Here is a 27,873-nt window from a genome sequence, read left to right as displayed (position 1 = left end):
TCTGTACATAATTGTACCTATAGTCAACAATGCTGTATTGCACACTTAAAATGTTGGTAAGAGAGTAGATCTCATGTTGAATGTTCTTACTACAATAAAACAAAACAAACAAAAACAAGTGTGTTAAGAATTTCCAAAAGTGGGAAGTATTAAATGGAGCCATAAAGTAGAGGAAAATTTTACCCACTTGAGGGATTCCTCCCTGAGGAAGTAATGTTTTCAGTGAAGATGAAAAGATGAGTAAAAGTCAGACAGGTAAGGTGGGGGAAGAAGCACTAATGCCCTCACCCTGCAGCCTAGACCAGAGCGCCTGTCCTCCTCAGCACTGGGCATCTGTGGAAGCCCGGCCCAGAATCGCGGGGAAGGCCTGTAAGTGTCCCACAGGCTGCCAGCCAGGGCCGATCTTGCCCACCCAGGCTGGCCCCCCTGGCCTGCAGTCCCTACCTCAGAAAGAGCCAACGGTACACTTTGCAAGGAGACCTGAGGCTCATAACTGCAGCCTCTATGCAGGGGAGCAGTAGGGGGACCATTTTTGCTTTCCTTTTTTTGCCTAAATGAATTCAAATACTTTCCACTCAGAATCAGCAAAGTGCTTGATGCACAGATAGCTTCTGCTGACCTCCTGCCTTGAGAGTGTAATGTACTTTTATCATGGGTAGGCAGAAAAGTCTGTTCTATGGATTTCTCCGAGCAGCATTGAAGGGGCGTATGGCGGGCAAAATGCCTCTGCTTCAAGATCCCAGTGACTGAATTTCTTCCAGAGGTGGGGGCAGGGGTGGAGGGAGTGGAGGTGTAGAGCCTCTGCTATGACAAGTTTTAACCTTGGGACAGCATTCTCTGTGTAGGCAGCTTCTTTAGGAGATATACATAGAGTAGTCGTCAGCATTGGGTATGGTTGTCGAATTTTGTTTCACATCCACAGTATTTATTATTTCAAGTTAAAAGTCAGGGCAAAGAACCTTTTTTTGAAACATAAACAAAAGTGCACAAATGCTACATCTATGTCTTGGTGACTTTTCACAAAGTAGATCCAGCACCCAGATCAAAATAACACCCCAGGAGCCCCCCAGCACGTACTGCTCTTCTAGTCTTATCCACCAAGGAGATGTGCTGCCCTTCTAACACTAGGTTAGTTTTGGGTTTTGAGCTTTATATGAATTCGATCACAGTGTGAATTTTTGAATTTATGGCTTTCTCTACTCAATTTTGTTTGTAAGAGTCATTCAGGTTGCTTGTTGTACTTTACTCTCGTTGTTTTATAGTATTTTATGAACATATCATAATGTTTTATCCACTCAACTGTTGATGGACATTTGGGTTGTTCCCCATCTGAACTATAATGAATAGTGCTGCTTTGAATATTCTTTTATATGTCTTTTGATGAACCTATGCACATTTGGGGGCGGCGTATATGCTTATATTAGTTGTCTATTGTTGCATGCCAAATTTCAAAACCTAGTAGCTCACAACAAAAATAAACATTTAGTACCTCTCACGGTTTCATGAGTGAGGAATTTGGGAGCTGCGTGGAAAGGCAGTTCTGGATCAAGGTCTCTCATGAACTTGCAGTCACCTGAAGGCCGGACTAGGTCCAGTAGATCTGCTTTCAGGGTCACATGACTAGAAAGTTGTGCTGTCTGCTGGTGAGCTGCCTCAGCTCCTTTGCAAGTGGACTTTCCTTAAGACTGTTTGAGTGTCCTCATGACATGATGGCTGGCTTCCCTCCAGAGTGAGCAGTCAAAGAGAAAGAGCCAAGTGGAAACTATAGTTTTTGTTATGATTTAGCCTTTTATGACACAGCATCACTCCTGCCTCATTCTATTCATTACAAGGGAGCCACTAAATTCAGCCCATATTCAAGATTCCATCTTTAGAAGAGAGGAAAGGCAAAGAGTATGTGGATGTATTTTAAAACCAGTAACCCCACAATATTTTAAAGCTTGGGATTGACCCAAACTAGGGATTGAAAATAAGTTTTTGGAAATTCACACAAGGATCTAAAAGAAATATATTCATCCCAGCCTCTCCTCTTCTATTCATTTACAATTCTGCGAATGTTTGTAGGACAATTTTCAAGGTGTTTGCTGGAGACAGCATGGTACAAGAGAAAATACAAACCACACACACAAAGTTTGCATCCTGGACTCACTACTTATTAATTATGAGTATTTGGACAAGTCAGACCCTTGGACTCTAATATTCCCTCGACTGTAAAGTGAAGAATATCAGTAGAGCGCATCTCATGTTGTTCTGAAGGTTATTAAATGACATGATATGTATCAAGTGCCCACTATGATGGTAGACCCCTTCCATTTGCTAATTTATCGGGAAATTATTAACTATATACATTAAGTATCTAGAAGGTGCTATGATGGACCCTGAGAGAGACAGAAAATGAACTCAGACACAGACTTTGCCTTCAAGAGGTGTATATTCTGCCTTGACAGGCGCAATACTGTAATACAATGAGAAAATGATAGTGTCTGGAGCAGGTATGGATGCAATCCTTTAAATATGGATCAAATTTGGATATATAGAAGTGGAATAAATTTTGAAGGGCAAGGAAAGGAACAAAAGTATTCCAAATTAGGAATAACAGTTCAAGTAAAGACAGAGCTAGAAAACTGGAGTGGGGGGCAGGAGGGGATGAATTAAAAATACAAAGTAGTTCACGAGAGATATGGCTTCAGCATAGGGTAGGCAAAAGGAGGTAGGGGAAATAGGGTGTGGGAAGGTAGTTACATATCAGAGTAGCAGGAAGAGATTGAAAGTATACACTCAGTTTTACAGTCTGACAAAAAAACACTAAGGCCAAAGATTTCAAACCAATTTTCAGGGCTGGTTATAGAAGTTTGAAGGTGGGGGGCAGCTAGCTACCGAAGACTTACTTGTGATACTTTTCTTGGTGAACTCGTATTTGGAGACTCTTTGTGCCTCACTTTGTAAACAGAATTTCTAAAATTGATCATTAAAGAACGCTTCTGACTCAGAGCCCAAGCAACTGAGCTTTTTCCTTATCATTCCCATTTTGGAGGTTGCATTGCATCAACAGGGAAATGCAGTGGGATTGTTTTTATAGGCCCTTAGCTCACTATAAATGTACTTCTCAAGACTTGGCCACTTGGAATGGCCAATTTATGCACTCAACTCATCTGTGTATATTTGACTTCCACTTCCAGATAACGAGCAGTTCTCTCCACTTATTTCCCCTCTGGAAGACAGCTCTAGTTAGCAACCTTCACTTTTGTTACATTCTCCAGTCCCAGGTAGTGATGATATTTATACATAAGACAGAGACGTTTCTATACTATGATGGAAGTTTAAAGGAAGTTGGAGCCAACGACCTTTCATTTTGAAGCCAAAGAAAAACGAGCACAAATTGTTCAGTTTTGCTAAGAATGGGGACGACAGATTAGCAGAAAGGCTTCTTTTAGACCCACTATTCAATACATGGTGCCCAAAGCCTTTATATAGTCAACCTATGTCTTATCTAATATACCCCCTTATTTTGATGAAGTTTATATGTTCCATCAAAATAAACATGATTGTGACCATTCTTGATGATTTTGTGGCTCAAAATTAGATGTTCCATTTTATTACCTTCTTTGCTATATTCTAAATGAATTCTAGAATATGGAAAAGGATGGGTTCTAGGCTTGGGATAGAATTCCCAACCGATCTTGTACTAGAACTTCCCACATTCCCAGTTAGGCATTTTTATTCTATTAGCAACACCCTTGGCATCATGGGAGATGTTCTCTGCCCAGGTGCTCAGGGTGTCTTCTTCCTCTCTGATTTCTTCCCAGGTGGGAAATTGGCAAGTGGAATCCATGCAGTCTCACCTGTGGGGTTGGCCTGCAAACCAGAGACGTCTTCTGCTCCCACCTCCTGTCCAGAGAAATGAATGAGACAGTAATCCTGGCTGATGAGCTGTGTCGCCAGCCTAAGCCCAGCACTGTGCAAGCTTGTAACCGCTTCAACTGCCCCCCAGCCTGGTACCCTGCGCAATGGCAGCCGGTGAGTTCTGGGGTTTCTCAATATTGGAGTGTGTGTTTGTATCAGTGATTCAAGACAGGAGACGCTGTCTCTGAGTACTTTTGTCCTTCTAAAGGAATATTGAAGGTCAACTCGTCCCTTCTTTCTTAGTACTCCCCCAACCTATTCACATCCAGATCTTTTAATTATGTACCGTGTTCTTTCTGTTGTGCCACACAGAGTAACCTCCAAAAGCAACTCAAATGAACCATAATGTAACCTGAACATATTTCACAACAAAGTTTTCACCAGGCTAAAGAAAAATGTTTTAAATAAAGACAACATGATGGATTTTTCCGTACAGCTAAATTTGTTCTGAATTTATGCCCTTTCTAGTTTTTTGCTAATTAAAATTCTAAGAGATGAAGGTACTAGGAAATCATTTTTCTTTCTTTTTTAAAATACATAATTACTTAGCAAAAAAAAATAGTTAGAAATCTTGAGTCAATTCCAGACTTTTTAAAAAATTTATCTGGTCCTATGAGTTCCAAAGGTCTGGAAACTATTGTTTTAAAGCAGGGATTGGCAACTGCAGCCCAAAGCCAAATCCAGCTCACAACCAATTATTGTAAATAAAGTTTTATTGGAACACAGCAACACCCATTCTTTTATATATATTATCTATAGCTGCTTTTACCCTACAAGGGCTGGACTATGTGGTTGTGACAGAGATTATATGGCCTACAAAACCCAAAATGTTTACTCTGTCCTTTTACAGGAAAATTTCGTTGACCCCACTCTAAAACCTACATTATAATAATACAAACAACTGTTTTATCAAACTATCCTATCTAAAATTATATTTATCATACTTTAGTTAAATAATCTTTTTGGATGCCTTTTAACAACAACAAAAATTTTAGATTATTTGAATAAGATCTTATTTTGCAATTTCCTTCCCATTAAGATATCAGATGCAGCTTAAAGTGACCTCAAAAGTCACAGAAAGTAAGCCTGAAAGGTGAGGGGGACATACATCCGAGTTTTACTGATATAGTTTTTCACTCTCAAAAGTTTCCCAATTAGAATGATAAATTATATGATCGTCCCCTTCCTTATTTCAGTGCTGAGAGAAAAAGCTGCCATTTCCACACATCCTTCATGGTTTTTCACAATCAGTTGGCAAACCCTCTGCCTGCTCCCAGCTCATCTTGGGGCTGTGATTTAGTAAAGGGCTCAAAGAATCAAATAGTAATGAGTGAGCAAAACCCAGATCTCCTGATTTCTAATGCATTTATACTTTTACCTTTAACTAAAGTGAATCCATGACCTTAAACTACACCACTAACCCATGCCAACCCTAAGACAAGACCAGGACTCAGTCCAAATGAACCTCTACTGGAAAGTATTACATCCCTATATATTAAGCACATAGTAAGTTCTGGATAGCACATTATCTGAATGACAAAATGAATAAATAAATCAAGAGTATTGCCCTACAAGCCCTGAAATTCTGACTTTATATCTTATTGATCTGTTTGTTATATCATTATAGGTCATAATGTTGACCTAGCTGTGAAGTGAAACACCAGCCTCTTTTCAATAGGCGCACATGCTGCTGATGAGGGGCAGTGACCTATGACGTTGTTTTCAATTTTTAGAACTCATCCATATACATGTTGTTGTTTTGTTTTGTTTTGTTTTGTTTTTTGGTGTATGCCAACACTTCCACCCTCATGCCCAGTCTCCCTATTTAAAATGGTGGATTTCCAAAGAGTTAATTATTCTTCCATTTTCTATCTACCTTGGGCCTGTTAAGTGAATTTATTTTGAAAACTTTTACTATTTCCTGCCGTTAGGGAGAAGCCTTTGGGATAAGTTAGATACAGGTATACCTCGTTTTATTGTGCTTCATAGATGTTGTGTTTTTTACAAATTGAAGACCCTCCACCAGCAAAAAAAAAAAAAAAATACACCTTGATTTGTTGTGGTGGTCTGGAACTGAACCTGCAATATCTCCAAGTACATTTTTCAGATCAGGAAACTAATTGTAAACAGCTCTTTGAAGTTCATCCCATGAGCCACTGACTATACTTTACTGGGACCTTTAAAAATATCTTGAGTATTTCATACTCAATTCATAATAACTGAGAAAATTATTAAAACATAACAAGAAATAAAGAACACAGAGAGTGAAAGCCACCAGTGAAAACAAACCACTGTTGAACATTTGATGCATAGGGTATGTTTTAAGAATTCTGGATGACTTCTAGGAACCTCTCTGAACCTAGAGGAAACAATAGACTATTTTTCTTACATCATTTCCTAGAACCTTACTTTCTTAGTTGTTTTGTTGGGCAAAATGAGCTATTACTGACCACCTATTAAAAGAAAGGAAGTTATTATTTATGCTATATGGAATAAGCCAAGAGTAACTTAAGTGTCTGCATGCTAGTTGACTGTTGTCATAGGAAACTACTTAGTTAAGACACCAGCTATAGAGCATCCATTTGTCTGGTTAGCCTCTGGTTCTTGGCAATGCTGTTAGTACAAGGAAAGTTGCTGTGCACTCACAGGATCTTTTCCATTTAACTATGTGGATCTAGCAGAGGATAGGGCTGAGGTCTCTAATCTTTCAACACCCAGCTTACAGTCTTTGCATATGAAAGAAAAGGAGATAGTCGATCAAATGCTTCATTTAAAGAAGACAGATAACAACAGGATGGACATGGACTTTGGCCCATTTGAAGGGAGAAACTCTCCCTCCTTGCTGCTTGAACTACGCTGACCTCATGCAGTATGCTTTTCTTTGGGGGGGGGGGGCTAATTTAGGTTAATCATCATTTGCCTACTAAGAATGCAACCTTCTTTGTCCCTTATAGAGCATTTGCCTGACAAATGGCAAACAGCCAATATTTATACATTCTGCAGGTCTGGAAGGGACTAGCATGGAATCTAAGTATTTACGTTAAAATTTTATTTTAGAAACAATTAGGAAGATATGAAGCAGAAATCTAATTCTAGCTTTGGTTTTTAGGGGGCTTTCTTTATTTCAGTTCTACCTCTCACTCAATACTCTGTCCCTTGGTTTTATCTCCGGTCTTGTTGAAAGATTCATGTAATATTTATCTTTATCAGTTTAGCTTTAATATCTTGTTGGGTTTTGTTTAGTTGGCTTTTGAAACACTTATATATTTAGTGCATTAGCCTCCTGAATCTTCTCTAACTTATTAAACATACACATGTCATCATCGACAACTTTGATGCTGGCTGTATGTTACATATTATATACCCCTCACAAGAGACCATATCACAGTGGTGTGTTACAGCACCATAATTGAGAACCACTTGATAGATATGCCATAAGTCCAGCTAAGACACCTTGATCAAGACAGGATTCTTCTGGGATTCTTTTCAGTGACTCTGCATTGTCATAATAAAGCCCTATGGCTTCGTGAGGCCTTCCTCCCCCTGCAGTCTGCCCCCGCCCATCTCCAGCCACGGTTCTCCCATCCCTGCTGGCACACTGCTATCTGCCCATGCTTCTCCCTGCCCACACACAGTTCCCCTTCCCTCTACCTGTCAGAGTCAAACAGGAGTCCCACCTCTTCCATCATCACTCCTCTACCATCCTCCCACACTCAAGTCACTTGGTGTTCACGGTCAGTGCTGCTCATTTAACAGTCATATACCACCTTACCTGGACAGGTGCTTTGCTATGACTTCTGAGTTAGACCATCAGATCAGTGACAGCAGAGACCAAGTCTCAATGAGACCCCATAACACCCAATATAAAACATAGAAGGATGGTGCTGAAAAGGTGCATGACAAGTCCGTTGGTTCATTTATGGAGCACTTGCTACCTTTCAGGAGCTTCTTCTCTTTAACAAGAGCAGCACTTACTGTGTGTCACGACAGTTCTAGGCACTTTATATATTTGATTCATTTAATTCTCACTGTGCTTAGTGTGATAGGTACTACTATTATCCCCGTTTTACAGATGAGGAACCTGAGGCACTGTGAGGTTAACAGGAATTCAAACTTCATGTGGTAGAACTCATTCTACCACTCATTTTCTCTTTTAATCCCCACAGCAGCTCTGTGAGGAAAGAACAGAGAGGTTGTGCTTGCCCTGGGTCACAAAGCTGATAAAAGAAAAGAGGGCAGGAGGGAGGGAGACCTGTATGCTTCAGTACCCATTCTCTTTTCCTTTATGCAGTGCAGCTTTCCCAAGATCTCTGTACCATTTGCTTTAAAGCATTAAATTGTGAGGAAATCTGATACCAGCCTCCAAAATCAGCAGTTTACATAAAACTCAGTATTGGTTGCTTATATATAACCAGGGCAGTTAATCTGTGTATTAGTTTCCTATTGTTGCTGTAACAAATTACCACACATATAGTAGCTTAAAATAACACAGATTTACTATCTTCTAGCTCTGGAGATCAGAAATCTGAAATCCATTTCACTTGGCTAACGTCAGGGTGTTAATAGGCCTGCATTCATTCCTTCTGGAGATGCTAGGAGAGACGCTGTTGCCTTGCATCTTCCAGCTCCTGGAGACTGCTTGTCTCCTTGGCTCCTGGCTCCTTCAAAGTGCTTTATCCAACCTCTGATTCTGTCCTACCATGTGCTCACACAGTGGAAAGTTCATGAACTTAATTGTCCGACCCTTTGTATATCCTCTCTCTCTGACTCTAAGCTTCCTTCCTCCCTCTTATAAGGACCACTGTGACTCCATCAAGCCTATCTGGGTAACCTAGGTAATCTCCCATGTCAAGATGCTTAACTTAGTCACATTGGCAAAGTCCCTTTCACCATGTAAGGTGACATATTCACAAGTTTTAAGGATTAGGACATAGATGTCTTTGGGGTCACTATTCAACCTACTACAATCTGCTGTGTTGTGGCTGACTGAGCATTACTCTCTACTAGCACAAGGTCCTTGAGATTCAAAATCTGCCTTCTACTACCACCCTCCTCACCATTATCTATGAGCTTTGTATGCATCCATCTTCTTTCTGTATTCATTTTTATTCTTAAAAAAAAATGTAACACATAAGAAAAAAAGAAAGGTGCTAGAAGAGTTAAACTAAAATGAATTAGATAGTCCACTCTGAAGCATAATTTATATTTCTCTTTATTACATATGTCTTATGTTCAAGATGGGGTCCACCCAACATGTACACACATACTGCAAACATCTGTGCAGAGACTGAAACATGCCCCATAGCCTGTCTTTTCCCCCTTACTTAAAACTGTGATTATGTGGCCATTTCCCTTTTTTAAATCAGGGTTACAATTCAAAATGCCTATAGTTTAGCTGCATACAAAGGTGTGTGAGAAAAGAGTCCCTGCTCGTAATATTTTAAAAAGAGGGAATTTTAATGACAACTAAATGCTTGAGACTTAAATTTGTTGTTTAGTAGATTTTATCACACAGAGAAGAAAAGAATAACTTTGGTCTGGATTACAGGACTGAATTCTGGCAAAAAGAGTCAATTTTGTCATCAGTTTTATTATATTACTGTAACTAAAATACAAATCCTTGTAAGTTAGAGACCATGTTTATTTAAAATGTATCTGGAGAGGAAACAATCTATTAGGATGTTTATCTCCTTTTCAGTAGTATATTTCATAAGGAAATGGCCACCTCATCCTACCTTTAGAAGCAACAATAAATGTAAGTGAAACAGATCAGGAGTCAAATTTCACATGTGTAGTGTTTTTGTTTTATTAGCATAAAACTCTGTGTAATAATTGCTCTCAATTTTAATGGGTGTGCAACCCCATGCTTCACCTAGTAACAGGAATATTAAACCCAGAAGAAACACTGTACACCCCTCGTACTTTTAGTTTTAAGAAAGTTTAATTGATATTACAAGGTAATTCTAATCCACAAAATGGTGGGGTTAGAAATTCTGTCCTCTTTTTTATTGTTTTGTTTAGTAAGTGAGATTCAGTCCTCATTTTCTTAGTGTGGGGTCCTAATTAATTTGGCTCAGTTTAGATCTCTGCTATATACCAAGCAAAGCCTGACTGTCTTTGAATTTCTCAGCCTCGTATATTGCAGTTACTTCAAATTCTAAAGGTCTAACACCAAGCTCAATAACATATCTACCTGCCACCTTCCCCAGCAGACCCAGTCCTCTTTCGTGGATCTTGTGGTTTGGGTGACACCACGATCTAGCCTGTCTGTAGCTGGAAACTAGAACCATCTCAGCCTTGTCTGTTCTTCACATTCTGTCAACACCCAAATCCTGTTGACCCTACCTTCTGTATCTTTCCAACATAACTGTTTTCTTCTTTCCTAATCCTTCTCCTGCTGTGCTGGTTCCAGGCCTCACAACTAACCAAATCTTTCACTTGGTCTCCCTGTAATGTCTTGTTTAACTCTCATCCAGTGTTTCCCAACTTGGATCGGTGGTTCTTTACTACAGGCCCGCTGTTGAGGCTTTAAAATATTAATATGTGCTGAGAACTGCCAAATAGATATGAAGTGTGTATACAGTGGTATTTAGACTTATTTAACCAGAAAATCTTTTCTTCATGGCCCATCTTAACATCTCACAGGGCAGACATCTTTGGAACCCATTGGCCCTTCCTGCTTGAGTCATTTTCTACAAATTGGGTCCTGTTACCCCCTACTTTAAAACCTTTAATGACACCCCAATGGTCCTGAGATTATGTCCACGCCCCTCCACTGGTGGCCCTTCACCTGACTTCTCTATCTCATTTCCCAACGACCCTTCCCCACGAAACCTATGCTTCACCTTCTCAGGACTCCTCAGCTATTTAAGCACGCCACGTCCTTCATACCAGGGCCTGTGAACATGTAATCTGACTCTGCCAGCACTCCTCATCTCCCTGGCCAACCCCTCATGTCACCTCCTCTATAGAGCCTTCCCCAACTTTTCCATAATGACCTTGTTGGGTTTTCTTGTGTATTACCTCTTTTATAAAACTAATCACATTTTATAGTAATTTTTTCTCTCTGACTGGACTGCAAATACCTGAGGCATAGTAACCATTTACTTATCATCTTAAATCCCCAGCACTTAATACAGTGTCTGGAACTCAGCAAGTGCCCAATAAATATTTAGTGAATGAATGAATGAATGAATGAATGAAATGAGTTAGAAGCTATAAACAGAGCATATTGTGTAAAAACTGGAAAGAAATAGAATGTGAACATCACTTTATGTCGGGCCCAATAATATGACTTGAGGTATCAAGGAAATGAACTCAGCTCTCAGTAAATTACCAAGATGAAACCAAAAGTGTCAATATGGGCAGAATTTATTAACGTGATTATTATGGGAAAATCTTCAAAAATCTAAGTCCCTTGAGCCATTGTATTTTTGTATAGAATCATAACTTTTAAGTGTCCCCCTTATTGTATATTTTTTACTTTTCTTATAAAACTAATGAACCCATGACCTTATATAATGAAACATGTGTGGCAGCTAGGATAACGAATATAAATACTATTTTTTGTTGTTTATTCTGTGTATGGCATATATTTTAAAATAAAATAATACCAGAGATCTACCTCTTCATGCCACAATATTATTTTAAATGATTTACAAAGGCAAACATTTTTCATTTAGTTTTATTAAATTTCTCTTGCCCCTCCTTTTAAATTTTTTTCTTCTTTGCAGTCTACCTCTCACTTCACAAATGTCAACTTCACCAGGCAATCTCAGCATGTTCACAGGCTTTGGAATCTTTATTAATTTGAAATTTCATCTTGTATAATTAAAAAAAAAATCTAAAAACACCTTTTCATCAATGTAAACACACCAGGGAAACTTTTGGAGCAAAGATGAGACAGGCTCTTAAGAAACCCTGACCATATTAACTCAGTTACCTGGACGTTCCTATACCTGGAGGGTCAGGCTCCCAGCAGAGCACAGGCTGCCGCTGGCTGAAACCCACTGCTGACTTGCTTAGAAACAGCTTCTGGCTAACGATAAAACAGTCCGATAAAAGGTGGATGTTCAGCCCATCAGCTGGATGTTTGTTTTACATCTTTGGAACATCTGGATTTGGGGCTCTTTTATTCATCCAATCATCAATTCAGCAAACTTTATGAAGTGCATGTTCTTTGGCAGATGCTACAAAAGGCACTGGAGAATAGAAAGATGACTACATTGCCTTTCTTCAAAAGATGCATAATTCTGTGTGCATGCAGGGAGGTGCAGGGAAATAGCAGGACACAAATGACTAGTCCTTACAGGAGAGATGCCGTACCCTTCCAAGTCAAGATGGGTGAGAGGTGACTCATTTACCATGAGGTGGAGGCCCTAAAAGAGGCTTTAGTGAAGGAGTAGCCTTTGAGGATGTGTTGGAAGTTTCTCCATGGACAAGGGGGCAAAGGGTATCGCTCACAGAGTGAAAAACATGATCAAAGGTCTGAACAGAGAAGGCATCTGTGTGCCCAGGATGGGCAAATTGTCCATTGTAGCTAAAGTACTGGCCCATGGCAGGTCGGGAAGGACTGTGGGGGCGAAGCTCAATGGAGGTTAGAGTATGAGGGCCCTGAAGGATGTTCTCAGGGGTCTGGACCTCACCTTCTGGGCATTGAGAATTTCCTAGGAGCTTTATGTGTACAGTAGTTCTCCTTTGTCTGAGGGGGATACATTGTAAGACCCCCTGTCCCCCAGTGAATGCCTGAAACCACAGATAATACCAAGCCCTATATATACTATGTTTTTTCCTATACATGCATGCCTATGATAAAGTCTAATTTATAAAATAGGCACAGTAAGGGTGTAACAACAATAACTAATAATAAAATAGAACAGTTATAACAATATACTGTAATAAAAGTTATATGAATGTGGTCTCTCAAAATATCTCATTGTACTGTACTCACCTTTTCGCTTAAAGGAGACACTTTTCAGCTTCTCTTTGGCATTTCCAAATTGCCAGCATCACTACTCTTGCATTTGGGGACCATTACTAACTAAAATAAGGGTGACTGGAACACAAACACTGTGATGCCACAACAGCCAATCTGATAACTGAGCCGGCTACTAAGTGACTAACGGGCAGGGGGACTCCATGCAGCCTGGCTTCACTGGACAAAGAGATGATTCACATCCGGAGTGGGACAGCGTGAGATTTCATCATGCTACTCAGAGCAGTGTGCAATTTAAAACTTACGAATTGTTTATTTCTGGAAATTTCCATCTAATCTTTTTGGACCACAGTTGACCATGAGTAACTGAAACTGCAGAAAGCAATACCATGGATAAAAGGGGGACTACTGTACGTCAAACTTCACAATAAGCAGGGTTTTTTGGTTTGTTTTCTTTTTCACTTTTCTGGCAGCTCTGTTGTCATCATATTGTCACAGACTCTGTACAGTGTTGGGGGCTATCATCTGAAGAGCTGTCCCCTGAATCAGGTCCTATCTGCAAGTCGATAACCCAGCTATGTTATTTTAAGTGAGTGGCCACACTCTATAGCACAGTTTTATTACATCTCTACCCTTGAAATAAGACCAATTATTTTCGTCATCTACTTCCTCCATTTGAAAGAGTAAATTAACCTGCACCTCTCCTTATTGCCATATTTGCTAAGAAGCTCTAACTGACAGCTTGAATTTAAGAGCTGTTTTTATTCCACTTCTTGTTTATTTTTGTAGCATTTATTCAAATCGAATAGAAGCCCATGTGCCTCATAAGGTATTTAGAAAAATAAAATTTCAGCCATCAAGCCCTGAAGAGATCTGTACTCCTACAAACCCGACATCACTAGTGAAGTGTCTAAAATGTCAGTCACAGGTAACAGAAACTTCAAGAGCATGTTCCTTATGCTTGACAAACTCAATAAGACCCATGGGGAATTTGACTGAGTCATAATCAAAGGATTAGAAGAAAAGTGGTCTGATGTCATTTTGAGGTTGAGGGGATAATGATTTTATGAACCAGCCATCACTTCTCTCATAGAAAAACACACTGCATTTTCGCTGCAGTGTACATATTTATAGGTCATACCCAAACATCACATACCTCCAGCAGCTGGTGTAAAATGTCATTCCACAGTTTAGCTCATATCCTGACCACTTCTTTACTGGGAAACAAACAAATCATTAACTTTAAAGGGAAAATAAATCAGAGAGGATGTGGAAGGAAAAAAAAAAAAAACTAAAGATGAAATCATCCAATCCCAAGATTTCTTATTAAAGATGAAACGATATCATCCTGGGGAAATGTTTTGAATGCAATTCTCAAACATTAGTATGAGCAATAAGAGAAACAAAATTGCTTCCTTCATAGAGCTAATAGAGGATCATTTCTGAAAGGGATGAGAGCTACTTAAAAGAGCTATGTAAAAATAAAATTAAGTTAATAGGATAGAGGCTGTTTGGGCTATTCTCGTTGGGAGGTTAGGAATGGCCTCTCCAGGCAAGTGAGAATGGAATTGAACCTGAATGATTAGAAATTCTCAGCCACATGAAAATGTAAGGAAGAAGGGTCCAAATAGAGAGAACAGGGGTGAATGCCCAGTGGGAGACCCAAGCTGACATTGGAGGAACAACAACAGCAAAAAAGCAAAACAGTGTGGCTGGACTATGCAGGGAAAGGGAGAGTTGTATGAGATAAAATTATAGAGGAGTGTGAAGCTCCTTTTTCATTGCTAGAACCTAGAACGATGCTTGGTCCAAGAATGGTATTTAATAACTTTGTGTTGAATGAATGAATGAACTTGGAAGGATTTGAGTTAGACAATCTTGAAGTTCCATCAGGCCAGGGAGCAGAACATAGAGGGCCTTGCTGGGCTGGGTTACAGGAGTTTGGATTCTATTCTAATCACAAGCGGAAGCCATTGGAGGGTGTTAAGCATGATCTGATTTATGCTTTGGAAAACATCGCTCTTAGTAAGACAGTAGGTTGAATATCTTCCATTCCTCCTCTACAGCTACTCTCTACCTTCCCCACCCGTGTCCAGGAGGCTGACCTAGATAGACTTCACCCTCTGGCTTCTAGTTGTATTCAACTAATGGAGTTTTCTGCAGGCCATCAGAAAGAGAGAGGCGCTCTCTTCAAATTGAGCGCACTCTCTATATCCTGCTAGAAACTAACTGAGAAAACTAGAAACTGAGAGACTGCTTAGGAAGCTTCGTAGTAGTCTAGGCACGAGCTGATGGTATCCCAATTTATTATTTATTGTGAAGGTAAAGCTTCCTTATTTTACAGGCAAATCTGAAAGTACTTGCTCATTGATTCTCAGGGGAGAGATGTTAATAAAAAAGAAAACTCGAGAACTTTTCCTAAGTTTTTGCCTTGGGTGTGGCACCATTAAATGAGTGAGGAAGATTGAGAAGAGACTAGATTTGAGGTAATATTGGAGGGGCAGAATCATAAGTTCGATTTTAGAGATGCTAAGGTCGGGGTACCTGTTTGCATTGAAGTGGACATGCTGAGTAAGGAGAGGGGAGAGGTCAGAGCTTAGGATTTATAGTTTTGATTTATCGGCATAAACTTGTTTTTTTCTGACAATTATGATTTGAACAAAATTACATTCCATTCATGAAAGAACTTTAATAATTCGTGGAATGGAAAGACTTGTGGACAATAGAGTCCCTCGAGTTTGGCAAATCGTTTGGAATCAGTAATGCGCACAGTTAGTCGTCTAGTTATAAATGAGTTCTGAAGAAGGACAATAAAGGTTATAGCAAATCTGATGATAGAATAACTAGTTGGTTCGAAGTTAGAATCTGACAGAAATAGGAGAATGCTGAACCTAAGAAATCCTACGAAAGACTATAAAACCAAATTTAAAACCATAGTCGTTCCTAGTAACAAGAAGGGTTATTCTAAATAAATGGAATTCTTAGCCACTAATTTAAAATTCCCCCAACCACCAACTTCAGTTCAATTCCACAAATATTTAGTGAGGATTTACATTCACAGAAGGCACTGTGCTATGCAATGTGAGTACAGAATGCATTAAAGAAGTAAAATTTTTCAAGAGTTTATTGAACTGCTGCTAAACAAGAACTAAAATAAAAGTTTGCTTCTCTGATAAATCAAAAGGCCAGGATCTCATGAAAATGAGCCAGAAAAGCCAAAGGCCTGGGCCATACATAGCTTGAATCATTAGCTTTGAGGCCATAGATCTTTTCCTTAACTAAGGCTAAATGGCATGCTAGGCAAACCCTTGGAAGAAACTGTTTGAATCTGTGATGAGTAACAATTGGCTGCCAACCACCAAATATAGTCCGTCCACCCACCCAGCTTGTGGCACAGCCTTGAAGCTATGTTCAAATGCCAAATGTCAATGTCACCGCTCAGATGTCAAAGGGTATAGGGAGAAAACGTTTCCAGGACCTCCACGGTGCAAATGAGCCATTTTAGAATGTCGGTCCCCAGCCCAGGTCATGAGCTGGCTCATGCTGGTCAGAGAGTCACAGCGTGGAGGCTGATGAATGAATTTCAAAGCACTGCCTCTCTAGTGAAGATGTGGGGAGACCAGGCTCTTAGCAGGCTTGGGGCTTACAAGGCCTGGGACCCTCAGCATGAAGCAGCAGTCAGAGTACCCTCCATCGAAAGCAGAGAGCCGTTCCTACAACCACAAGAAGGAAAAGCTGAGCTTGGGCTCATTCTCCAGCTGTGTCTACCACTCCAGCCCAGAACATATACTCAGTAGGAGCACGGGGAATATTGCACAGAATGGAAATAAACCAGTTCTCACCCCTGTGTGGCCTTAGTTGAGTCACTTCACCTCTCTAGCCTCAGCTTCTTCATCTGTAAAGTGGGGACAAGAACTACCTCATAGGGTAGTGTCTTCTTTATCTTCAGCCTTCTTTTATTCTGTGAGTAGGTAGTTGAATCCAGCCATAAGAAAATACATTTTTTCCTATGGGACTCAAAAAGGTCATTTTCATTTCAAAATTTTTTAATTTAAAATGCAAATGAAGGTTGTTCACCACTGGCTTGGATAGTGTGTTGAAAGGCTCTACGATTCAAAGGCCTAACTAAGTTGACAGCTTTCCTAACTTTGTTATCAAGTAGCTCTGTGACCTCCAGCCATTCACAACTCAAACGAAGGGCAGATTTGCTCAGATGGGGTCCAAACAACCCCTGGTTCTGACAGAGACCTCTCTGGGTCCCAGGACGTCCTCTCTGTGTTTACCTTATTCCCATTGGAAATGGTAGAGGGGCGTTCATTTGAGAGGTAGTTCTCAACCCTAGTCTCACAGAATTACCTGGGAGAATTAAATTTTTTTCATTTAAAAAGCTGATGCCAGGGACCCATCTCCAAGAGTTTCTGATTTAATATTATACTTCTGCTTAAATTGAAGAACTCAGTACTTTTTTTAAAAGCCTGATTTAAAAATGCTTCCAAGTTTGGGATCACTGAGGAAGAGGGTGACAGCTGCTCCATATAGCATGTTGCCTGTACTTGAGGATATTGTATCAGCATCCTAACCTCAGCTGTGGGCACACGTCTTCCTTGCAGTTCTGACTACGGTGCAGAGCACAGACTGAGTTCTGAGAGGCCACTGCTGCCGCAGGAGCAGCTCAGCTCCTTCAACCCAAACTCTGGGGCTTTACGCCCAGGCCTAATTTCCCAGACAGCCCAAGGGCAGCAGGTTAAAAAAGGGGGTTATTCTTGAAGAAAGCAGAGAGCTCCTTAGCATTTTTACAAAATGTATCTGCAGCACAGTCTTAGGTCTATGGATTCGGTAAGGTTAGATCTGCCTGAACATAACAGAAAACACCAAGTCACAGAGGCTTAAATAAGAGAGCAAAATATTTCTCTCTCACATAAACACAGTCCATCCAGGGCTGGTATGGTGGCTTCACGATCAGGGACACAGGTTGCTCCCATCTTTTTGCTTCATCACAGTCCAAAAAAGGAAGCTTAAATTGTACACATCACGTTCACATTCCAGCCCGCAAAGAAGAGAAAGGGAAGAGGGAAATGTCACACTCTCTGTGGGCATTTCCCTAAAATTACACACAACCCTTCCACTTGTATCCCATCAGCCAGCCTTAGTTACCTGGCAGTGTCTCCCTTCAAGGGAGGTTGATAAATCTTGTCTTCATGCTGAAAAGTCATGTGCCCAGCTAAAAATTAGGGGCGCCTCTGCTGTTGCCAGGGAGGGAACAGATACTTGGAATAACAGCCAACACTCTGTGCTGCAGGGGGCCTCCCGCCCTCAGGCAGCTGGATTATAACTATTAAGTTACATGAAGTCAGTGTGTTTGGGAGCCTGCTGAAAACCACTGAAATAAGGCTATTTTTCTTATATCCCAAATTTCAGTGGCTCTTGCTCCCACTGCCCTAAGAAATCACAAATCCTACAAGAAAAGTGTTCCAGGGATTTATTCAGAAAACCAGGCCTCAAATTTAACACTCACCTCCCCTAGCCCCCACCCACTCCCACCCCTGCAAAGCAATAGAGTGGATGTTTACACTTAGAAAGGGCTGCCTTCTCTACGGATTAATTCCTCTAGATTTACACTGATGGCAGGAGCTCGCTTGTTCATTCAGGAAGCAGCACAGATTATTTTCACTGGATCGTAAATATGTTTAACACTCTATTATACTAACCTTTTAGACCAGTTGTCCTGGGTGGCTGCAAATCATAGTTGAGAAACAACATTCTAAGATTTAAAGGCTCTTGAAATTCCTGGATGCGCTATTTAAGTACTTGAGATTAAGAGTAGAGGGTGTAGATCTTGTTCCAAAATTCATTTCAAGGAGAGGAGGCAAAATCCTTTGGGCTGTTTCTGGTTTTTCTTCTGTTTCTTTTTCTTTTTTTCTTTTTTCACTCTATGTTTACTCCGCCAAGGCGATGGTAAAAATTGGCACTCAAATACACTCCTTTCTTGTGTTGGGTCGACTTTCTCTTCCTCCCCCAGTGTTCCAGGACTTGTGGAGGGGGCATCCAGAAACGTGAAGTTCTTTGCAAGCAGCGCATGGCCGATGGCAGCTTCCTGGAGCTTCCTGAGACCTTCTGTTCAGCCTCCAAACTGGCCTCCCAGCAACCCTGCAAGAAAGATGACTGTCCCAGCGAGTGGCTTCTCTCTGACTGGACAGAGGTACGTATGATCCTCTGAAGGAGAATGAAGGAAGTATAAATAAGGAGGAAAGAAAGCACCCCAAATGTATACATGCAGAAGGTGAGAACAGAACAAAATAGTCCTAAAATTATTGAGCAGTATTTTTGTCACCATTTATACCATAGTAACTAACTTTTAACTAGGCTGCAGGGACGTGAGTTAGGCAGGCAGCCCTTCCATACTCATTAGCCGGAAGCATGAAATTTTAAACAGGAATGAAACCAAGCCTCGCTCGTGCTGTTTGCACCCAGGATTCTTCTCAGGACACCGGGTTCTTCTCCCTCTATCTCCACACGTGCCTTCCTGACCTGCCTGCACCTCTTACTCCCAGATGTTTCTAGTCTCCATTCAGGAAGGGCCAATCCTCTCTAGTTCTTCTCTTCCAAGTTACTGGATGATAAGGAACATGACTTTATTAGGAAAAGAAGGCCGAGGAAATCTTGCCTCTTACTGTCAATTCCCTGGCTCCAAAACTTCAACAACTTCCCAGCAAGAGAACTTGATTTCCCCTGTTGCCTTGCATTCGGGGAGATGATTGCATCAGCATGATTGCACCATTCCTGACTTACCTCAGAAGTTAGTGATACACCCCCAGCTAGCCTATTTGTCTACGAAATTCCTATGCTAATACTAGCATAAATTAATCCAGAAACACACAGCTTCAACTTATTAGTTTTCAGCTCCTACACTTCTTTGACTTGCATATAACAGGTCTGTGTGTCTTCCACAGAGAAGCTCCTCCCCACCCCGTATTATTGCCTCACAAGCCAATTTAGCCAAAAACAGAATCACTAGGCCTGAAGTGAAGCATAAAAACAGACTCAAGACACCCTCCCCATCTTGCATATAAGCATCATTTGAATTGGCTTTGCTGATCCCTTTGCCTTCTTTGTAATATAATATACAATTCACAGGACGGAGCTGCTGCTGGTTGAAATACATCACAGAGATACTTGGTTCCACAGAGGGGAAAGCTACCTCTGAAAATTAAGATGCCAGCTCTATCATCATAGGTTCTTAGGATTCTTGCCCCATATTTAATCAGCCCATGCAGAGTTCCATCAGATGGTGCCTGCTAAAGGGCATTGCAATTGAGAGTTAACCTACATTAGCATAGGTTTTATAATTTGTCTGTAAAATTGCCTTCTGGTGGTATCTCTCACCCCAAATGTCTCATGAAAGCAAAATGTCATGTTTTATAAATAATTTTATTTCCACAGGATAAAGGATAAAAGTATAAAATGAGCCTGTGTGTGTTCAAGTGTGTGCGTGTGTGTGTGTGTGTGTGTGTCTGTGTGCGCGCGCACGCATGCATGAACATGGTAATGATGGTTTTTCCATGGAATGTTGATTTGGGTGTTATCATAACAAAGATTTGGGAAAATCACAACAAAAATAGCAGTGCAGGAGAGAGCACTGGTGTACCTGCCAAGTAAGTGGCTCTAGATGAAGACCTTGTCCCAGGGTATATTGTTAAAGGCATCATTCTCCTAAGTCCATTGGTGATAGTCTGCCATGAATAGGATGCTGATTGTATGATTATAATTGTACTCCCATGTTCTTGGACTTTGTAGTCACTGAGCATATGGGACACAGAGAATTCAGAAAAAGTTCTTTCGGCCTACAGATTTGAAGGAGGGACCCTCGTGATTAGGCACTAAGGAAAAGAGACTGCTAAATTGAGGTCTCATGGGTCGCATTAAATAAAGCAGACCTTTAGAACACTGTCATATGTGGTTAAGAGTTCAGACTGCCAATTGTGATGCAGATGGATCTTGAGATTATTATGCTGAGCGAAAAAAGTCAGACAGAAAAAGTCAAGAGCCATATGACTTCACTCATATGGGATATAAAACTGAAAGTAACAAAGGAACAAGACAAACAAATAAAGAAACAAATACTCATAGACACAAACAACAGTTTAGTGGTTATCAGAGAGTAAGGGGGGAGGGGAGATGGTAGAAGGGGGTCAACTATATGGTGATAGAAGGAGAACTGACTCTGGGTGGTGAGCACACAATGTGATATATAGGTGATGAATTACAGAATCATACACTTGAAACCTACGTAACTTTACTAACCATGGTCACCCCATCAAATTTAATTTAAAAAAAAAAAGTTGCGACTGAAAGACAGGCAAACTTAGGTTCTCATGCTGACTCTGCCACTTACTGGTTGTACTATTTTACATTCCCACCAGCAATGTATGAAGGCTCTAATAATCTTAGGCTAGTTATTTAACCTTTCTTGGCCTTAGTATGCTTATCTGAATATTGGAAATAATCATGCTGTCCACCTTTATGGTTATTGGGAGACTTAAATTAAATGATGCATGTAAAGTGCTTTCTGCATAGTGAAAGTTAATCCTATTTATTGTAATGATTCTCTTCCATCCCTGTTCATTGTCAGGAGAAAGAGAAGACATAAAAAAAGCACTTACTTGGGTTGGCTGGACCCAGGGTCGTGACATTGACCTCCCCCGCCTTTGCCAGTCTTCCGATGAGGAGAACGTTACATTTTAGGAACTAGGAATCATTAGCCCTTATCCAATGAATGTTATTAGGTTCTGAGTTATCTGGGTTGATGAATGGAGAGTCCAAACATTGGGGAGGGGCTGGGAAGGATGACAGGTAATCACCAATTCACTGGGATGAAATTCACAATGGTGCCATACTAACGTGCTCCTGGGGGTGGTCACACAGGCTCCAGCTGGCCCTGTCATCCCAGCAGCCCTTCCCTTGGCCCTGTGCCTGAGATGAGATGTGCATTCCACACCCCCCACAAGACCCCTTGGAGAAAAGAAGACCTGTATGATCTATGGTGTTTTATCCTCCACTATCTGGCTCACTCCCATGGTTACTGCACAGAATCCCTCAGAGGCAGAATTCAGCCAAAGTTTTAGACCCTTCAAATAAAATTACTCTTGAATTCTATTCTGAGAATAAGACCTCTCAAACGGCCTTACCTCTTTTCTTTAAGAAACGCTTCCATCTCCTAAAAGAGTTAGCTATTAAATATTTTTAAATCATAGTTTTAGGGAAGTTGTTCCCCTCCAAAAAAAAATATAAAAGAAATTAACGTCAGAGTAGTAAATTTTACAGCTACAAGGAACTTAGAAGATCCTATAGCCCAGTTGTTTTTTAAAAAATTAAAGCCACAGAACCCTTTTTTGAATTGAAAGTTTACTATGAAGCCAAAAAGCTAAAAAACATCAAATTAGAGCTGTTTCGGTTGAAGTGCAGGTAGGGGTCCCAGATTTCCAATAGTTGGGTCTCCAGTTCACCCGAGAAGCCCCTTGAATCATTTCCTCAACATAGTTATAGAACACAGTTTAAATAGCTCTGCTCTAGCTTAGTTTCCCTATTTTAGAGATGTGGAAATTGAGCCTAGAGAAAGAACGAGACTTAACCAAAATCATAAATCGATCTGACATCCAGTCTATTTTTATACTTGGCAGCACTAAAATGACCGTTCATTTAAAATTTCCAGGCTCTTTACCTCTACTCTACCTGATCCCTGGATTTGGTGCGTCATTTACAATAAAATAAGGGATGAGTGGAATCTGGAATCCATGATCAGGGAACGAAACCATTGGTTTGACTCTCATCCCCATTTTTTGCCTCTTAAATGTCTTTCAGGGTGGTGTATATCATAGAACTTTGCATTGAATAGTTTATTTCAGTGGGCTAGCGTATAAAATTTGAAGATATAATATTTTTTGGTTTTTACTGTCATATTTCAAGTTAACGTGGCACATTGCCATGACCCTATTTCAGGTTTTATCATCTCAAGCCTGGACTACTGTGGCAGCCTCCTTAACTGATATCCCTGCCTGCCATCCATCTCCCACTCCCATCCCTCCCGGACACTGTTGCCAGATTAACCTTCTCAAAACACCTCTTTCATCATTTCACTCCTCCCTTCAATGGCTCCTCATTGCTTTATGGACCAATTCCAAACCTCCTGTCTAAAAATTAAAAGTCTCCAAACGTCTGGTCCCAAACTACCTCTTGAACTCCTGACACTCTCGACGTGTTCCCTCTGTTCAGTTGAAGAGGTTTAGCTCTGCCCCAAGCCTGCCTTGGACTTCTGCACTGAACTATTCTACCTTTGTTCTGGATATTTTCCTGCTTCCCATGCTTCCCTGGTTCTCTATACCCGTCCACCCACTTTCAGGACCTAGGTCAGGAAATCCCTAATGTACCATAAGTATTCAACAATTGCTAGCATTGATTTTATAATACTTCACTTATCTTTTATATTTTTACTGAATTATTTTATTACTATTTAACTCTTTAAACAGCTTCACTGAGATATAATTTAAATACTATTAAAATTCAACTTAGCATAGTTTTCAAGGTTTATCCTTGTTGTAGCATATATCAGAACTACGTTCCTTCTTATGACAGAATGATATTCCATTGTATAGATACACCGCATTTTGTTTATCCGTTTACCAGTGATAGACATTTAAGTTGTTTCCCCCTTTAGTCTATTATGATAATGCTCCTATGAACACTTGCATACAAGGCTTTGTGTGGGTGTATGTCTTCATTTCTCTTGGATAGATACCTAGGAGTGAAATTGCTGAGTCATATGGTAAATTTATATTTAACTTTTTAAGAAACTATTAAACTGTTTTCCAAGAGGGCTGTACTATTTTACATTCCCACCAGCACTGCATGAAGGCTCCAAGTTTTCCACATCCTCACCAACACTTATTATTGTCTGTCTTTTTTATTATGGCCATTCTAGTGGATATGAAGTGGTATCTCATTGTGGTTTTGATTTCTATATTCTTAATATACTATTTCATTTTAATAATGAATTTAGACTTTTCCCCTTCGTTTGATGACAGCTCCTTAAGGTTAGGAACCATCTTGCACATCTTTTTTTCCTAATACGTAGCACCCCACCTCAGACAAAGTAGATATGTAACAATTATCTGATGCTTGACATTAAAATATTTTATTTGTGAATGAAGGAGAAAGGAATTAACATTAACTGAGTGTTATTTCTGTGTGTGACATTTAAAATATATTATCTCATTTAATTCCCGATCTTGCAAAATAAACATAAGTAGAAACAGCCTCAAAGTATTTAGATAACTTGCCAAGTAGTGAAATATTGAGCTAGCATTTGAACACAGGACTCTCTAACTCTGTAACTCTAAAATCCAGGCCATATAAGTAAAAACAAGTATAATGACTACAGGAAACCTTAGAGTAGCAAGTCTTAGAGTAGAATGTGGCTAAAATATAGACATGTCTTACGCAATATAGACATGACATTGTCACATAATTAATATTTCTCTCTCTCTTAGTGGCTATTGCTTTTCCAAGCAGTTTTTCTCATGTGTGATGAGGTTGAGAATTCATACAAAAATCTATTAGCCGTAGTTCCCTGCGTTTACATGCATTTGGCTTTTCTTTCCCCACCAGTGTTCCACAAGTTGCGGGGAGGGCACCCAGACTCGAAGTGCCATTTGCCGGAAGGTGCTGAAAACCGGGGTCTCAGCTATTGTCAATTCCTCCTTATGCCCTCCCCTGCCGTTCTCTTCATCCATCAGGCCCTGTATGCTGGCAACCTGTGCAAGTGAGTATGTCAGAGCTCTGGAGATGGGGAGATGGAACCCCACATGAAAGCAGAAGTAGCCACACGGTAACCTTCTCTAAACCCAGACCAGTGAGAGATTATTGGGCCCTGGAGGGCAGCAGGCTGGTGAGCTCAGCTGGAGATGGAAAAGGAACCTTAATTACATGTGGCCAGGTGGAATTCTCTTCTCCCCTGGAAAAACAGTTTGCAGGAAGTAGAGCAAAGTTCACTTGTTGGCATATAGAGATCTGGAAGCTGGAGGCCGCATATTACTAATGAAGTCTAATGTTATCCAGTCTGGGGTTTTAAACTACTCTAAACAGATTTGTGCTCTTTAATATTAATCTCTAGAGCTGTAACATTTCTGGGTTCCCCTCCCCTGCGTACATGAGGGCCCTGGTGCTCTGCAGGACCCAAAGGATAAAAACATTGAGAGGGAGACATTCTCCTTCCCTATGTCCTCTGCCTCTTTTAATGATGCTAATTTCTTTTCTTAAGTCCTTTTGATGAGAGGGACTGCCTTTCCCCTGGAATCCCCCTCCATCTAGAGCCCTGCATCTCAGTTTCTAGGGACAGAAAGACCCAGCGGGATGAGAGCAGGTTGCCCCTCTGCACCTGATTAGTTCTCTCGTTTTTTTATTGTGGTGGCAGCTTGACGGTCCACAGCTGGTAACCAGTTCCTCCAATAAAACATAAGGAGGTCAGTGAAGGCCCTAGCCAAAAAAAACCCTGAAGCACTTTCTTCCCCTCTTCTCTCTTTTGGCCCTCTTTCTCTTCACTTCTCCCTCTCTTTTTCCCTCTCTCTTGTCACTGCCTCTCACTCTCATTTTTGTCTTCGTCCACCTTCCCTTTCATTCCAGGGCCAGGACGGCCGTCCACAAAGCACAGCCCACACATTGCGGCAGCAAGAAAGATCTACATCCAGACCCGCAGGCAGAGGAAGCTGCACTTCGTCATAGGGGGGTTCGCATACCTGCTCCCCAAGACCGCAGTGGTGCTGCGATGCCCCACACGGCGCTTCCGCAAGCCCCTCATCACCTGGGAGAAAGACGGCCAGCACCTTATCAGCTCCGCTCACGTCACCGTGGCCCCTTTTGGCTACTTAAAGATCCACCGGCTTAAGCTCTCTGATGCGGGCATCTACACCTGCTCTGCAGGCCCAGCCCGAGAGCAGTTTGTGATTAAGCTCATCGGAGGCAATCGGAAGCTGGTGGCCCGGCCCTTGAGCCTGAGGAGTGAGGAAGAGGCGCTCCCAGTGAGGAAGGCCCACCCCAAGGAGGCCCTGCAGACCCACAAACACCAGAACGGAATCTTCGCTAATGGCAGCAAAGCGGAGAAGCGCGGCCTTGTTGCTGACCCGGGGAGCCGTTATGATGACCTTGTCTCTCGGCTGCTGGAGCAGGGGGGCTGGCCCGGAGAGCTCCTGGCCTCGTGGGAGGTCCAAGACTCCACGGAAAGGAACACATCCTCAGAGGAGGAGCAGAATGCCGAGCAGGCCCTCCTGCACCTGCCCTTCACCATTGTCACCGAGCAGCAGCGCCTGGACGACATTCTCCGGAACCTCTCCCAGCAGCCCGAGGAGCTGCGTGACGTGTACAGCAAGCACCTGGTGGCCCAGCTGGCCCAGGACATCTTCCGCAGCCACCTTGAGCACCAGGACATGCTCCTCAAGCCATCTGAGCGGAGGATTCCCCCCGTGGCCATCCCGCCTCATAAACACGTGTCTGGCTTCAGCAGCTCGCTCCGGACCTCCTCGTCTGGGGAGGCTGGGAGCGGCTCTCGCCGGCCACACCGCAAGCCCACTATCTTGCGGAAGATCTCAGCGGCCCAGCAGCTCTCCGCCTCCGAAGTGGTCACCCACCTCGGGCAGACTGTGGCCCTGGCCAGCGGAACACTGAGTGTCCTTCTGCACTGTGAGGCCGTCGGCAACCCCAGACCTACCATCAGCTGGGCCAGGAACGGAGAAGAGGTTCAGTTCAGTGACAGGTGAGCCTAGCAGTTACGTGGTCTAGAAAGGGAGGGAGACAAGGGCCACATCTTGTCGAAAGCACCCTACTCACTCTTCCTTCAAAGTGTTTCCAAGGGTAGGGCTTAGAGCCCTGGGCCTCAGGGGATGCACTCTGCGTTTCAAGCCCTGTGTCAGCACTGATGGACTGCTGGAGCCAAGACAAGGTATTTCATTTCTCTAAACTATATGCTCTCATCTTTATAAGGTAATAGCAACAATGCCTACCCACCGCGATCCCCACAGGACCCCAAAGATTAATGAGACACTCACTGGATAGCTTTGAACTTTTGGCCAAAAGCTATCATTCCAGGCCAAGGCATTATTACATTACCACTTTGTGAGATGAACCATTATACACCCGGACACTATCTCCATGTGTGTGGTCCCCAGGGCCAGGGAGAGGGTGCAGCCAGTCCGTGCTGCTCCCCGTGGGTGAGCCAGACCTCTGTCTGGGCTGGACGAGGCTGTTTGTTCCAGAAAGCTTTTATTCCCGGTTGGACCTGTGATTAATTATCCTAATATCTCTTGGGGTCTCTATTTTGATGTGTCATTACTGGAATGACAGTGTATTAATTACTGGTTTCCCCGGGCCATAGCCATTCATAATGTAAAATCAGTAGTGGTTGTAGAAATAATAATAATAACTATTTTTTGAAAGCGTGTGCCATGCTTTCTACATACATTGTCTCTCTCAATCTTGATAGCGTCCCTGACAACAGCAGTGGCTGGCATTAATTGAGTAGTAACTGTCTGCCAGGCAAGTGTAAACTCTTTATGTGCTTTATCTCACTGAATTTTAACAATAGCCCTGAGAAGTGGGTATAATTTTTATCCACATTTTATGGAAGAGAAAACAATGTCAAGTAACTTCCTAAAGATCATATTTATTAAGTGACAGAGCCAAAATATGTGACAAAAATAAGATAGGTAGTCACTTGGAGAATCATAAACTATGAACGCGAGAGGAAACTTTAAGGTCCTCCAGTCCAGAGTCCTCATTTTTACTTTTTATCACCTCTGAATCCATGTAGAATGCTCTTCTCATTAAATATATTTCTAAACACTATTGTTTAGCTAATCCTCTTGTCTGATTTGCTAGCTTTGGGTAAGGAAGGAAAGAAGCCAGGATTTATTGTGCCGGGCAGTATGCCAGGTTTATTTCTATGTAACTGCATTTGTGATTCGAACAGTCAATCTGCAAGATTGACATCA

At 41.5% G+C, this 27,873-nt stretch overlaps 1 protein-coding gene across 4 annotated transcripts in view; it reads left to right on the top strand.

Moving 5' to 3' along the window:
• Positions 1-27,873, top strand: part of ADAMTSL1 (ADAMTS like 1) — an 890,862-nt gene that overhangs the window by 758,116 nt on the left and 104,873 nt on the right. For all 4 annotated transcript variants that reach the window (XM_074330338.1, XM_074330337.1, XM_019739192.2 and 1 more), the window contains 4 exons: positions 3,807-4,017; positions 18,858-19,037; positions 24,500-24,653; positions 25,514-26,639. In XM_074330338.1, the coding sequence (XP_074186439.1) occupies positions 3,807-4,017; positions 18,858-19,037; positions 24,500-24,653; positions 25,514-26,639 (1,671 nt within the window). The remainder of the gene's footprint in view (positions 1-3,806; positions 4,018-18,857; positions 19,038-24,499; positions 24,654-25,513; positions 26,640-27,873) is intronic.

This window comes from Rhinolophus sinicus, linkage group LG04 (assembly GCF_036562045.2).
Source record: "Rhinolophus sinicus isolate RSC01 linkage group LG04, ASM3656204v1, whole genome shotgun sequence".
Lineage (NCBI taxonomy): Eukaryota > Metazoa > Chordata > Mammalia > Chiroptera > Rhinolophidae > Rhinolophus > Rhinolophus sinicus.
The sequence above is the reverse complement of the archived record's forward strand: the minus strand, read 5'-3'. Positions and strand labels throughout refer to the sequence as shown.